Raw genomic sequence first — 14484 nt, 5'->3', positions numbered from 1 at the left:
TGGCATAGAGGAATTTACGGGAAAAGGGGAAAAACCATCATATGAAGGTTCACCCGTGCTTTTTTTTGCTCTCCTTTGCATGAGATGTGATGCATAATGCATGTTGTGCACGTTCATTTGCTGAATACGTCTAATTCTGTGTGTGTGCATTGTAAATAAAGCTGTGCTGTGCTCCATTTTCACATTAGTATTAGGATTTAAATGTTTAACCGTTTTGTTGTCGTAATGCCTGTCACTGGCTTTCCCAGCATTCAGTGTTTCCACCTCAATCTGCCCATCACGACTGCCTCACATAAAGCAAAACTGACATACTAACATTAGTGCTTTGCTTTGATTAGCTTGAGTCTATTCATGAGGAGGTTAATTCAGTTTCCTTCTCTCTCCAGCTAACACAGGGGAGTCTGAAGTGGGTTTCCTACCCGTCTTTGGGCCCTGCTATGTCAACTTGTATGGCAGCCCTAGAGAGTTCACCGGGCTGCAAGACCCCTATGAGGATCTCAATTATGGCAAGGTAGGGATGTAGACATGAGTAGACTCTTATGTTTTAGTTTTCCTGTATCTTATGAGTATGTGCCCGACATTCTCTTTGATATCTTTTCAATATTTCACATCAATGTGTTGTCACAGGGAGAAGGAGTGGCATACAGGGGCAGGATCCTGGTCGAGCTGTCCACTAAGCTAGAGGGGAAAGTAGACAAAACAGTTGACGGTATCCATAGTGACGACATCCTGGTGGCACAGGTATTGTAGCTATTTATCCACTGAGTGATACCTGACAAGTGTGATGGAGTTTGACAGTGGTGTGGCTTCACTTCACTAAGGTTCTGGACATGGTGAGACGTAAACCCTGTTAGGGAAGTGTAACTGGTAATGGATTGCAGACATTGGATGTCTGGGTGTGGTCTTTGCTTTGTTTAGCTTTCTTTTCCTCAAAAGCCTTGTTTATGATCCGACTGTATGTGGAGAGATACTAAATTTTAGTTGGTTAAAATATTTTCTACTTCCCTTCCCTTTTACCCTTTTTTTTTTTTTTTTTGCTTCTCTACATCAGAAGTACCAGAGGAGGAGGAAGTACTGTCTGTGTGCAGTCTTCCACAGCGCCTCCATGATTCAGGAACCTGGAGAACCAATCCAGTTCGAGGTCAGCATCGGTAACTATGGCAACAAACTGGACACCACCTGCAAACCACTGGCCTCCACCACTCAGTATAGCTGTGCTGTATTTGATGGTGAGTGACAAACCTACTTTCTGATGTGATACTTAATCTACTCATGTACTAAAGACACATGTAAAACCTGCTTTTTTGTCAAGAGGATTTCTTAATTGGTGTGCAATTTTTCCAGGTAACCACTACTATTACCTGCCCTGGGCAGATACTAAGCCAGTGGTAATTGTTACTTCATTCTGGGAGGACATCAGCCACCGCCTGGACTCTGTCAACATCATCCTCTATATTACTCACCGCCTGGTAATACTGCACTATCCTCTGTGTGTAGATATGCAACCATGAGAGTCTGTCATAGGGGTTTAAGATGGGAGTGTAATCCTCACCCCTCTTTTTTTGTTATTGCAGCAATCCAACCTGGAAGCATTAAAAACTGCCATCTTGGCAAAAGTCTCTGACAACCAACTAGAAGAGATGTGGATGAAGTTGCTCAATCAGCTGATTGAAGACCTAGAAAGGTAAATGGAGGATATACTGTTGCTGAAAAATACTGCAAAATCATTTGTGTTGTCTGTGCATCTTGTGCAGTATGCAGAAAAATGTCAGATGAAACCAAGAGAGTCAGAAAAAGGGTCACTAGTTATTCAGTGAATAACTAGTGAATGGTCATAAGTAGCAATCCTATAAAGATTAGAGAGTTTAATGGGTTATTATTTAGTATAATCTCAGTTTATGTATTGTTTTGACTGAACTGAATAGCATATTGTCTGCTCTCCCCCAGTTTCCCAACACCAGAGCTGGAGGGCCGCTCCAACCTGACATCTCTGGACATCCAAATCAAAAAGCTGCGAGACAGCGCTTTGACTACCATAAAGGAAGGAGCCAGACGCATGACAGATGTCATGGACATCAGAGACACTCTGTCTGACATAGAGTCCTGGGCAGACAAACTTAAAATGTTGGCTGAGGAGGTACAAATATAGAAAGAGAGAGTTCAAACTTGAATGTATTTTTTTATTTTTTTTAGTCATGATTATTTGTGTGTGAATGGAGGCGATGGCTCAGAGGTGTTCACTGGTACATACGTATGTCATGCACTCTGCCTTACTGCTGCGTTTACTTTGGTCCAACGTCCTGTTACAATAACAAGTCAATAGAAGGTTACACATTAGCATTTTTACTGATTGGCCCAGGCAGGATCATAATTAATGTTCAACATGTTTATCATAACTTCATAGATGACTGTCCGTAATGCTGTTCATTTCATCCATGTTCTTATTCTCACTGTGTCCAGCCCCAGAACAGCATGCCTGATGTGATCATCTGGATGCTTCGGGGTGAGAAGAGAGTGGCCTACAGTCGCATCCCTGCTCACCAAATCCTTTTTTCCACATACAGTGAGCAAGCCTGTGGTCAACACTGTGGCAAGACACAGACTATCTTTTTGCAGGTACACAACTGCAGGGGAAAAAAAAATTGAAGCAGAGATTAGAAAAATTGATGTAGTGCATCATTTGCATTACATTTTGTCTGAACAGCTTTTAGTGTTTGTCAGTTAAATAAATAAATTTAAAGAGTGTAGCAGAAAGATACTACACTGAAATTATAATGCTCATGTGATCATTATTGTTTTTTTTTTCCCCATTCTCCTCAGTACCCCATTGATAAGACCAAGGGCTTAAAGGTGCCGGTTCAGATTAGAGTCAACATGTGGCTGGGTCTATCTGCACTTGAAAAAAAGTTCAACTCCTTCTCTGAGGGAACATTCAGTGTGTTTGCTGAGCTGGTATGTTACTCTAAAAAAGCATAACTATCATAGACACGCATGAGTGTGATTATTGTATATGTTATGTCTATGTTAACTTGTCCATGTTTACTTGTCTGTATTCACAAAGTATGGCAGGAAAACGTTTAAAAATTTGTTAAACTCAAGTATATCTTTGAAATTCCTGTTCCTGATAATTGTTGATATAAATGTTCACTTTACTATTCAGTCAAATCAGCATCTAAATCTAAACATGTCCTCCTTTGCATTACAGTACGAGAACCAGGCCAAGGTGTTTGGGAATTGGGGGACCACGGGACTGGTGGGGCGCCACAAATACTCAGATGTAACAGGCAAACTCAAGCTGAAACAGGAGTACTTCATGCCCCCCAGAGGATGGGAGTGGGAGGGCGACTGGGGGATTGACCCAGAGAAAGCGTGAGTATAATTGGAGATGACAATTTGGGATCTCTCCTCTAATGCAAAACATTTGACCAGGATGAAGACCTTGTGATTTGATGGTTTTAGGACTGAGGCTAGTTTGTCTTAATGGAAGCTTCACTTTTGGTTATTTTGGTTGAATGTGTGTTTTTCCCACTGAACAAACATTTGTTTGGACTGTTCTCTACTGGTTACATTTCTCTCATGCCATAGGAAATGATTTAATTACAAGTACCAGTCTGCCAGTGAGCTGGAATTTATTTACATTAACTTTTTAATCTAAGTCCTCAACTCAAGAACAACATCTCCCTCCACTTCAATCCCGACTCCAAATTTACATGCATAATTGCTTGATTTTTCATGCCAATATCATCACAATATTTCTGGGAGCAAGTGCTTCTTGAACATGAACTACTGTACATCTACTTCGTACAGACAGGTGACAAAATAAAGCAAAAAGCCAAATAAGGCGGAGAATCATAACAAATGCAGATTCCTTCGTAAGGGCATGAGAGGACAACTTTTTTTTTTTTTTCATTTAGAGGTCACCCATCTATATAATATAAGTGAACCATTACAAGTTTATGAAAAGTAAAATTGCCTTGAGAATCAAGAGGAATACACACTTTAAAGATGCACCTTGACCACTTGATTGAAGTCAGAACTTTTAGCTGGGTTGCTCCCAACATGCAAACACAGTCCCTCTTAAAACATGCAAACCTTTCCCTCTCTCCCACACTGCACTGACATCTTACAAAAACTGCGGCATGCATTAGTGTACCAGGGTGTAGTTTTTGATATTAGCATTGAGGAGTGCAAACTCATAGTGGGCTTAAGTAGGTTTTTTTTTTTTTTTTTTTTAAATTTTGCACACAGGTACTACATACTTTATGTTTTGACATTGTGTTTCAGTCTGCTAACAGAGGCAGATGCAGGACACACTGAATTCATGGATGAGGTGTTCCAAAATGAGACTCGTTTCCCTGGTGGAGAGTGGAAGGCTGCCTCCGAGCCCTTTACCGATGTGGTGAGAACAGCTGACTTATATTCACAAATTTGTGCAGGGTGGCTTTAAATATCATACGCAATTACCTCTAATGAAATAGGAACCAAGAACCTATACTAATAAACGAGAGGGGTGAACACACGAATAATAGAAAAAAAAATTCAAAATTAATGTGTGCAGCTAACAGAGATTTTGTTGTGCAGAATGGAGAAAAGAGCTGTAACCCTGGAGAGTTTGATTGTCCTCCAGGTTGGATCTGGGAGGACGAGTGGACTGTGGATGACAACAGAGCTGTGGATGAACAAGGTGCAAACACACACCTAACCACTTAAAGCTAAAAAGTAGCTTTGTTTCAAGCTGTTTACCTACAAGTGTATGTAGTCGATTCAAAAGGGCAACATGGGACTGAAATGTGTACACTGTATTGAATGTTTCATATTTACATTTCTAGGTTGTTTGTTTGTTTTTTTTAACCTCCATGTTTTTGAAGGGCTCTGACTCACTATAGCCTCCTTGTCAGATCATTGGTATATTTATGATAAAATAAACTCATAAGGTAGAATTTAAACCATAAGTTTGTGTATCCACATTATAATAAAAGAAAGGAAAACTAATATTGTGATTGTGCGCGCGCGCGTGTGTGTGTGTGTGTGTGTGTGTGTGTGTGTGTGTGTGTGTGTGTGTGTGTGTGTGTGTGTGTGTGTGCACATGTACACTACAGGCTGGGAGTATGGAGTGACCATACCTCCAGATGACAAGCCCCGGTCCTGGGTCCCTGCAGAGAAGGTGTACCATGTCCACCGCAGGAGAAGGCTGGTTAGGCCACGCAAGAGAGCTTCACTCCCTGCAGGAACAACTGTGGAGGTCAGCATAGGGCAGTACTATATAATGTAGCATCATTCAAAGTTTCATGTTATGCAACCTCTCTTTAAACAGGATGCTGTTTTTCAATGACACAACTCTTGACTACGTTATAAAGATTGCTAGGGACTGGTGTCAAAGTGTCTCTGCCACAAATTTATTTTACAGTATATAATTGAGCATTACTTATGGTTATAACAGATTTTCCTTAAATAAAAAGTTTGAGCTACATGTTTATCTTTACACACAGAGACGGGATCAAGGTGACACTGAGGGATGGGAATTCTCTTCTCTGATTGGCTGGAAGTTCCACAGGAAGGAGCGTTCATCAGATACATTTCGTCGAAGACGCTGGAGGCGGAAGATGGGACCAGAGGACCGCCTTGGAGCATCTGCCATCTTTCAACTGGAGGGTGCATTGGTAAGTAAAGAGGGGGGGGTATTGGACCACTTGTTTGGGTGCCTAACCTGCCTAACCATGGCCTGTGAATATACAGTAGTCAGAGAGGAGGCATACAGTTTAACCATTAATCCGTATATAAATAGGAATCAAAGCCATAAACCATGAACCGGATCTGAGCTCATAAAGTCACCAAATATTGTCAAATATTTACTTATGTATTAAAAAATTCACTGTGCCATGGTGTGTTTTTATTTAGCAGCATGTGACTCATGAACATCAAGAAGCTTTGAGATTTCTGCTTTGTTAACTCTGCAGGGTGTTGACACTGAGGAAAAAGAGAGAGGCTCGAAGGTTGATACCACCAGGCTGTTTGGTGCCAACACACCCACTGTGTCCTGCTCCTTTGACAGTGAGTGACACAAATACCAATGAATGTACAAATTAACATCCTCTTACATACATATGCATGAATATATGCTATACACAGACGACAAACATGTAAATGTACACAATGATACACAGCTTGCACATATGATTTTGTTCCCTTTTTTTGTTTCTTTCTCTTCTATAGGGTCATATATGTACCATCTCCGTGTCTACGTCTATCAGGCACGAAACTTGACATCTATGGACAAAGATAGTTTTTCTGGTAACATTTTACTCGTTGGTCAAAAATATAATTACATTCTTCAGTTTCTGATAGCAGTATTAAGTCTGCCAATGGATTTGAAGAGTTAGATTTAAAATTAGATGACTATCATTGCAAACGTGGTTGCTAACTCTGGATGCAAAAAGATAACGTTTAAACCACCAACTTGTTTCCTTCACAGATCCCTATGCACATGTCTCCTTCCTGCATGTTAGTAAGACAACAGAGAAGCTGCAAGCAACGCTGAACCCAACCTGGGACCAAACTCTGATTTTCAATGATGTGGAGATTTATGGAAACCCCCAGAACATTGCTAACCACCCCCCTGGTGTTGTGCTGGAGTTCTTCGACAAGGATCAAGTTGTAGGTTGTGGAACATATACACAGGGAAAGCTTTTATTTAATACAACCACTCCATGTTGTTTCAGTGCTCAATGAAGTGATTTGTAATATGATATTCTACACCTAAAGTTGACCCTGTATTGTTCAAAAAAGCCTCTCCGTTTTGTTACATTCCTTATTTGAATTCTCTAGAATTTATTTAATGTTGCACTCCTAAGTATTAGGATACATATTCTTGGAATTTTTAGCTAGGATATAATTGTGCCATGTCATCCTCTGCATAGGGGAAGGATGAGCTGCTGGGCCGTAGCGTTTGCATCCCAATGGTGAAATTGAATCCAGCCATGGATCAGACGCCTAAACTTCTGTGGCATCCCATCATCCAGAAGGGACAGAAGGCAGGGGAGGCACTGGTGGCTGCTGAACTTATCCTTAAAGACAAGGTTTGCAATGAAAGTAATGGAGAATAGTCTACTTTACAGTATTTAAAACAAGACTATGGTTCTCCAGGCCTGTGTGAGTGTGACCTTATTTAAAACACTTAATACCCTCACATTATACAGCATTCCTTGGATAATTATAGATGACTTTTTTTATTTTTTTTGAAGGGTTGAGAGGTGTTATGTCATCTTCACATGCTCATACAGTTTGTCATCCAGTGTGATGAAACTTAAAATTACTGCAAAAAAACAAGCATAAGGGTAATCCATACTCTCTTGTCTCTGTAGTCGGGTGAGTCGGATCTTCCTCTGATTCCCCCAAAGAGAGCAGAGAACCTCTACATGGTTCCACAGGGCATCCGACCTGTGGTGCAGCTCACTGCTGTGGAGGTAATACACTATCTTAAATGCTGTCACCCTGAACTGATGATAAATATAATGTCTCTAAATCTTCCCCTGTATGTGAATTTCTGTGTCCAGATTCTGGCATGGGGTTTGAGGAACATGAAACCTTACCAGCTGGCCTCAGTGTCTTCACCCAGCCTGGTGGTGGAGTGTGGGGGGCAGAGGGTGGAGTCAGCTGTCATCAAGAACATGAAAAAGAGCCCCAACTTCCCCGGCTCTGTCCTCTTCGTCAAAGTGGTAATGGCAGGGTTACACAAGCTAACGGGGTGTGTGTGTGGGAATTAAGCTAGCAAGTGTCTGGGATGAAGAAAAGTTTGATATGATTTTTTTTTTTTTCTGGCTTTTTCTCTACACTCTCCATCCAGCTGCTTCCAAAGGATGAGATGTACACACCTCCCATTGTGCTGAAGGTGATCGATCACCGTCCGTTTGGCAGGAAGCCTGTGGTGGGTCAGTGCACCATCACTTCTTTGGAGGAGTTCAGATGTGACCCATATGTCATCACTGCAGAGGGAGCCATGTCTTCCAAAAGTAAGGAGGCATACAAAAAAATACAAATGACTCAGAACATTCGGATACAACTTAAAGAGGCAAAAATCCTTGCTCTGTTGTTGTTCTCTCATCATTGACAGTGGCCTTGATGATGGCTTCCCCTTCCAAACATGTGTCTATTAACATGGAGGAGTCGAGACCACTGTTAGAAGCTCAGGTACACTCTACCACTTTCCGCCACTAACAGTTACTAATTCTGTATGTAGATCTTATTAAGTAAACTTTTATTACTCTTTTTAAAAATGCATTAAGTTGCCTCTCTTCACTAAAAAGTGCAGAATTTGACTCTCTAGTCAAATTTGACAGTCTTTATTACTCTGGATTACAGTTCATGTACAGCATGTCAGCTGCTGTCAACAAAATGGCTTCTCCTACCTCCCACTTTGTATGTATGATTACCTACAGTATTCTAGCTTTCTAATTCACAAGGCTGTGTACCAATAAGACTAGAAGGCTCGGGTCACTTAATCCACAGCGCTACAGCAAGCTCAGCAAATGCCTCATAATAATGACACAATGCCATTAATGTATGCGGGAATTGTCACAATTAACTGCATTTGTACTTAATTTAATTGGCACTACTTGAAATGAGCACATTTTTTCAAAGCAAGGGCATAACATGTAAATGGGAACAAATTAGGCCCTCAGGCAGCTCACGCACATGGAAGTTGATTTTGCTATTGAATTTCATTATTCTGCTTAAAGTAAAAGTGACATTTTGTAAAGGAGGCTTATTAGCTTTCTGGTTGTTAAATTGAAGCTACAGACTGTAGCCGGTTAGCGTAGCTTGTCAAATAGATTGAAGACATTGTTTTGGCCAGGGATTAAATCCCAGTGCCAGACAAGAAATCGATCACAGAAGAATCAATGCTGTGTTGAGTGACAGGAGAAAAATCCACATTTGTCATAATTTGAGGCCTAATCTAACTCATGGCAGGCAAGCATACCACAAAACCACCAGTGCCATGTTGCACATAAAGGGACAGGTGGTGTTATTTAGTGAGCCCCCTAAAGGCCTGGACCCCTATTACAGTTGCCAACCTTGCACTGCCTATTGTTACGCCCTTGTTTCCCATTTGTTGTCAATCCTAAAATTGCAGCTGGGATCTCTTTATCAACCTTTCCTTCACCATAATTCACTGTTTGACTTTCTTGACAATATTTTTATCTTATTGTACATACTGTATGTATGTGCTTATGCATTTGTTACTGCTGTATGTGTATGTTCGAGTGACTTATTTTCTGTTTTGTCTCACCTTTCTCCAAAGCATATAGAAAAGGTGAGGGTTTACAAGAGAATTATGACTGAGATTTCAGACTCTTATACCAAATGCAGATAATTATATATATGAATATTAAAAATATGCAATTCAATCTACAGGAAAAAGAGACAATTGATTGGTGGAGTAAATTCTATGCTTCAACTGGAGACCAGGAGAAATGTGGCCCTTACCTCAAGAAAGGATATGACACCCTCAAAGTCAGTTGGCCTAATTTCTGCCACAGTATTGATTCACTTGGGTGTTTTTATGTCACGGCTGTATAAATAGTGATGATCACTAAGTGTTGCTTATTTTCTGTAGCTGTAGGTGACTTGAATGTGACTGTGCATTTTCAGTTGTATGAATGTGAACTGGAGGATGTCCCAGTGTTCGAAAGGCTGACAGATTTCTGCAACACCTTCAAACTGCAACGTGGCAAGAATGAAAATGGAGATGATGACCCCACAGTGGTTGGAGAGTTCAAGGTAGTTTGACACCATTCAGAACACTAGCACTTGATTAGATAGCCTGCTATCAAAAATTGTGCAAGAGATTTTATTAGTAACCAATATATTTTGACTTAATTTACTTCTGGAGAGACTATAGAAAGGTATGTAAAGCAATAAAATGAGCTCAGTCCTCAGCTCAGGACTGAGTCCAGTTTTTAAGATTCACAAAACAGAGAGTAAAATCTGATTTGTTTGCTTACTTGTACCTGCAGGGTTCATTCAAGGTGTACCCTCTGCCGGACGACCCAGGTGTTGCTCCTCCTCCCCGGCAATTCAGACAGCTGCCTGATAGTGGACCTCAGGAGTGTCTAGTCAGGATTTATGTGGTCCAGGCCATGGATCTGCAGCCCAAAGACAATAACGGCAAAGTGAGAATTAATCTATATTACCAGCAATAAAAGCAGCATATTTCAACACACCAGTCAGCACCTGCTGCTTAAACTTGTCTTCTCTATTATGCGCAGTGTGATCCATACATAAAGATATCACTAGGAAAGAATACGATTGAAGACAGAGACCATTACTTACCCAACACGATCAACCCTGTGTTTGGAAGGTAAATTTTAGGAATTAACAAATTTAAACGATGGAAAAATAATATAGTCTAGATAATATAAATGGGGAAGCTCACTTCTCCCTTCTCAAACACTTTTTTTGTTTTGTTTAGGATGTTTGAGATGACCTGTTTCCTGCCCCAGGACAAGGACCTGAAAATCTCTGTCTATGACTATGATCTCCTGAGTTGTGACGAGAAGGTCGGTGAGACAGTAATTGACCTGGAGAACCGCTTCCTGTCAAGATATAACTCCTACTGTGGCCTGCCACAAACATACTGCATGTAAGGAAACTCCATGGGCAAGAGTAATCTTAAGACTGAGGGGAAAATGAGGAAAAAACAGAAATAGTCCTGGGAGAAAAAAAAAATAGTCATGATAATTCTCTTGCCATCTTAGTTCTGGTATTAACCAGTGGAGGGACCATCTGAAGCCATCTCAAATCTTGGAGAACCTGGCCCGTCTAAAAGGCTTATCCAAACCCAGGACTGAAGACAACGGCACCTCACTCACCTTCAATGGCAAAGACTACACACTGGCTCAGTTTGGTAATGTCATTGGTTTAAGAGTGTAATAAATGAGTGTAATGGAGTCTCATCGAGTCATAGTTACAACCAAAACGATTGTAAGTTACAGTGGTTTTATTTACAATCTCCTCATAATTTTTTTCCCCTCTGTTGGTGATGTACACTTTGTCTTTAGCACAAGTTAGTAACCAATCTTACTAAAGTCGGTATTTAAGTTAATCTACAGTCAAGCTAGCAGCTCTGTGAGGCTGTACTTTGGCACAGTGGAGCTTTAAGCTAAATGCTGACACCAACTTGTTAACAAGGTCACAATGACAATGCTAACATATTTGTGTTTAGCAGGTATAATATTTACCATATTCACCATCTTTAGTTAGGTGTGGTAGCGTGCTAACATTTGCTAATTAGTGCTAAGCACAAAGTACAGCTAAGCCCGATTGTCTTTAGTTTTGCTGGTATTTGATAATAAAGAAAAGTACTGGACATATTAAAACTTTGGTGTGATGGTGCCGATAGTGGGAAAGTCAGGATATCACCAAAATTATTATTCATTTTCTTTTTATTTTATTATTATTCATTTATATTTTCTGTACCAAATGTAATGGCAATTCATTCAACAGATGTGGAGATATACTAAAAAACAGAAAATGTTGACGACCTTGTAGCGCTAAAGGAAAAGTCAGGAGATCGCCATGGTCATTAGGCTTTATCCTCTGGGGAACATGATAACGTGTACATGTAAAAAATTTCATGGATTTTAGTTAGGAACAAAATGGACCAAAAAAATAATTTACCAAGCTGGTGTTGCTAAAAAATAGTATCACATCTTCAGTTTGGTCATCATGTGCTACAGGGCATTTCAAAAACATGCTATTGCACTCTTAATGCAACAGTAGAATGCAGTTGTTTGACTAGTTGACATTTATTGACTGAATCTTTTTCCCACATCTGATTTGACTGGTATAATGCAAGTCTAATACAAGTGCAAAATGGTTTCGCATCCAGAGAACAACAAGGAAATTCATCAACACTTGGGTCCGGCCCGAGAACGACTCTGTCTGCATGTGCTCAGAACACAGGGACTTGTGCCAGAACATGTGGAGACCAGGACTCTCTACAGCACCTTCCAGCCCAATCTCTCTCAGGTGAGATGTCATGACTTACACATATTGTATCTACACAATTCATGTCCACCTACACTTTTTGACATAGCCATTCTGTGTAACCTGTACATTGTGTTGATTTAGGGAAAGCTTCAGATGTGGGTGGATGTTTTCCCAAAAAGCATTGGCCTACCTGGGCCTCCCTTCGACATCACTCCACGAAAGCCTAAGAAGTAAGTGCTGTGTTGCTCTTCGGTACTTCGTCACTGGTCCCATTAGATGCCAGTAAGTTATAGCATCCACTGTGTTTGAATGTTCAGGTATTTCCTGCGTGCTGTCATCTGGAACACCACAGATGTGACTTTAGATGAGACGAGCATCACTGGGGAACACATGAGTGACATCTATGTCAAAGGGTATGCTTGATTATTCACTCAAATTAGCTTTGGCCTATTAATTTTATATATACTGTGTATGCCTTAAAGCCAAAACTAGTGTTATATCTATGTCTGCATTTATGCTTTTGAAATTAATGTTTGTTTTCTATCCTTATAATGCTGTTATCATTATCATTTCTAAAATGCTCTTAAAACTAAAAATATCAATGATCACACCTGTTCCCTGTGCCAGCTGGATGCCAGGCATGGAGGACGACAAGCAAAAGACTGATGTCCACTACAGGTCTCTGGATGGAGATGGTAACTTTAACTGGAGGTTCACCTTCAGCTTTGACTACCTGCCTGCTGAACAACTGTGTCTTGTGTCCAGGAAGGTGAGGCCTGTCTGGACTATTGACCTATTGGCTTATAATAAGATAAGGACCATTTTAGATTGAAAAATAAGGTCTGTATTGTTCAAATTGCTCATCTAAAACATTTTTTCATGTTCTTTTTTCAACAGGAGAACTTTTGGAGTCTTGACAAAACAGAGTTCAGGATTCCCCCTAAGTTGATTGTTCAAATATGGGATAACGACAAATTCTCATTGGATGATTACCTTGGTAATACACTTCATTTAAAGTGAACCAAGAAAACTTTACTTTTTTCAAATGTTTTATTTAGAGAGATTACAAAACCTGACAACTGTAGCATAATACCCTGTGATCCCAGGCACACTGGAGCTGGATTTGTGTAACCTGGTAGCTCCTGCGAAGACTCCAGAGAAGTGTTCTCTGACGATGATGGATGTTCTGGAAATGGGAGCCCCACACAAGACAGACCACGCCAAGTCTCTGTTTGCACAACAGTCAGTCAGAGGCTGGTGGCCCTGTTCCATTGAACAGGATGGGAAGAGAGTCCTGGCCGTAAGTATGACAAGAAAGTCCACCCAGAGATAGAGGGATGCATTTTTTTTTTTTTTTTTTTTTAGGTGAACTGCCTTGTTCAAACCTGAACTACTGAGCAAATGAACGAGCAAAAACAGGGTTGGGTCGGAAGGAAATTGAAGTTGAGTTGAATACTTTTTACAGGACTTTACAGGAACTTAGCAGGAATTGTTGAATAACATCAGACAATGTTGACTTATAACTGTTTTAGGTTAACCAACAATAGGAATGACATGCTTCCTGTTCAGTACTGCAAAGTCAGTACGAAAAAAAGAACAGAGGAAAATAGTCTTTTCTGAAATAAGAACATTACCCTGCTTGAGTTTTAGCATCAAATGCTGCATTCCATATTCATTACTTCTAAATAAACTGTTACATGCAGAAGCCTGTCGATAGATTCTGTTGCATTTTGAATTTTCTGAAAGCGTCAGAGGTCCTCATTGCTATTCTGTTGTTGTGTCATGCTCATTAAGTCTGCTTGTCTTGTGTTTGTAGGGCAAAGTGGAAATGACATTGGAGATTGTAAGTGAAGCAGACGCAGATGAGAGACCTGCAGGAAAAGGCAGGGATGAACCCAACATGAACCCAAAACTGGACCCTCCCAAGTAAGAACTCAGTGGAATGACTGTGAAACATAACTTATTGTACATTATGCAGATTGGACCTTTGAAAACTTATGCCATCCATTTTTTTTTCTAGCTTTTAGTAGACTATAATGCATAAAAAGCACACTGTCTGTCTTTCATTCTCCATAACCACCAGACGGCCAGAGACGTCCTTCTTCTGGTTCACCAACCCATGTAAGACCATGAAGTTCATTTTGTGGAGAAGGTTCAGGTGTCTCTTCATCGGACTCATCATCCTCATCATAGTGCTTCTCTTCCTCGCCATCCTGTTGTACTCTTTACCGGTAAGGACAGACAAGAGGTAGACTGCCAAATAATATTGGTCATATATTCTGACGTCATTAAGCCACTGCTTTGAGGGTGTGTGCTTTACATACACAGTAAGGCCTGGAGAGAAGCAGTGATTTGATTGTTCTTTTTCCTTTTTCAGAACTACATATCAATGAAGATAGTAAAGCCTCTAAAATAACTTTACACTGGAGGAGGACCAGTGGAGCTGTACAAGACAATTCAAAAGTGTACAGGATCACACTAACTGACCACGACTAC

General features: G+C 40.5%; 1 protein-coding gene across 5 annotated transcripts in view; it reads left to right on the top strand.

The window, feature by feature from the left end:
* The window catches only part of LOC120794355 (myoferlin-like), a 26688-nt gene extending 12204 nt beyond the window's left edge, over positions 1-14484 (top strand). For 2 of the 5 annotated variants that reach the window (XM_040135361.1, XM_040135364.1), the window contains 38 exons: positions 387-511; positions 628-741; positions 1052-1229; positions 1345-1469; positions 1575-1684; positions 1948-2137; positions 2461-2616; positions 2821-2952; positions 3206-3369; positions 4285-4399; positions 4582-4684; positions 5100-5242; positions 5490-5660; positions 5958-6051; positions 6214-6291; positions 6473-6654; positions 6918-7076; positions 7362-7463; positions 7554-7715; positions 7844-8009; positions 8111-8187; positions 8359-8415; positions 9299-9310; positions 9412-9510; positions 9649-9777; positions 10014-10169; positions 10266-10357; positions 10469-10639; positions 10755-10903; positions 11888-12027; positions 12130-12218; positions 12306-12401; positions 12616-12757; positions 12886-12985; positions 13095-13288; positions 13805-13914; positions 14072-14219; positions 14366-14484. In XM_040135361.1, the coding sequence (XP_039991295.1) occupies positions 387-511; positions 628-741; positions 1052-1229; positions 1345-1469; positions 1575-1684; positions 1948-2137; positions 2461-2616; positions 2821-2952; positions 3206-3369; positions 4285-4399; positions 4582-4684; positions 5100-5242; positions 5490-5660; positions 5958-6051; positions 6214-6291; positions 6473-6654; positions 6918-7076; positions 7362-7463; positions 7554-7715; positions 7844-8009; positions 8111-8187; positions 8359-8415; positions 9299-9310; positions 9412-9510; positions 9649-9777; positions 10014-10169; positions 10266-10357; positions 10469-10639; positions 10755-10903; positions 11888-12027; positions 12130-12218; positions 12306-12401; positions 12616-12757; positions 12886-12985; positions 13095-13288; positions 13805-13914; positions 14072-14219; positions 14366-14404 (4769 nt within the window). In that variant the 3' untranslated portion in view covers positions 14405-14484. Of the gene's footprint in view, positions 1-8; positions 48-386; positions 512-627; positions 742-1051; positions 1230-1344; positions 1470-1574; positions 1685-1947; positions 2138-2460; positions 2617-2820; positions 2953-3205; positions 3370-4284; positions 4400-4581; positions 4685-5099; positions 5243-5489; positions 5661-5957; positions 6052-6213; positions 6292-6472; positions 6655-6917; positions 7077-7361; positions 7464-7553; positions 7716-7843; positions 8010-8110; positions 8188-8358; positions 8416-9298; positions 9311-9411; positions 9511-9648; positions 9778-10013; positions 10170-10265; positions 10358-10468; positions 10640-10754; positions 10904-11887; positions 12028-12129; positions 12219-12305; positions 12402-12615; positions 12758-12885; positions 12986-13094; positions 13289-13804; positions 13915-14071; positions 14220-14365 lie in introns of all 5 variants that reach the window. The other 3 variants (XM_040135360.1, XM_040135362.1, XM_040135363.1) reach the window with 3 other exon arrangements.

Source organism: Xiphias gladius, chromosome 9 (assembly GCF_016859285.1).
Source record: "Xiphias gladius isolate SHS-SW01 ecotype Sanya breed wild chromosome 9, ASM1685928v1, whole genome shotgun sequence".
Taxonomy (NCBI): domain Eukaryota; kingdom Metazoa; phylum Chordata; class Actinopteri; order Istiophoriformes; family Xiphiidae; genus Xiphias; species Xiphias gladius.
Note: the sequence above shows the minus strand (reverse complement) of the source record. Positions and strands in the feature narration are given on the sequence as shown.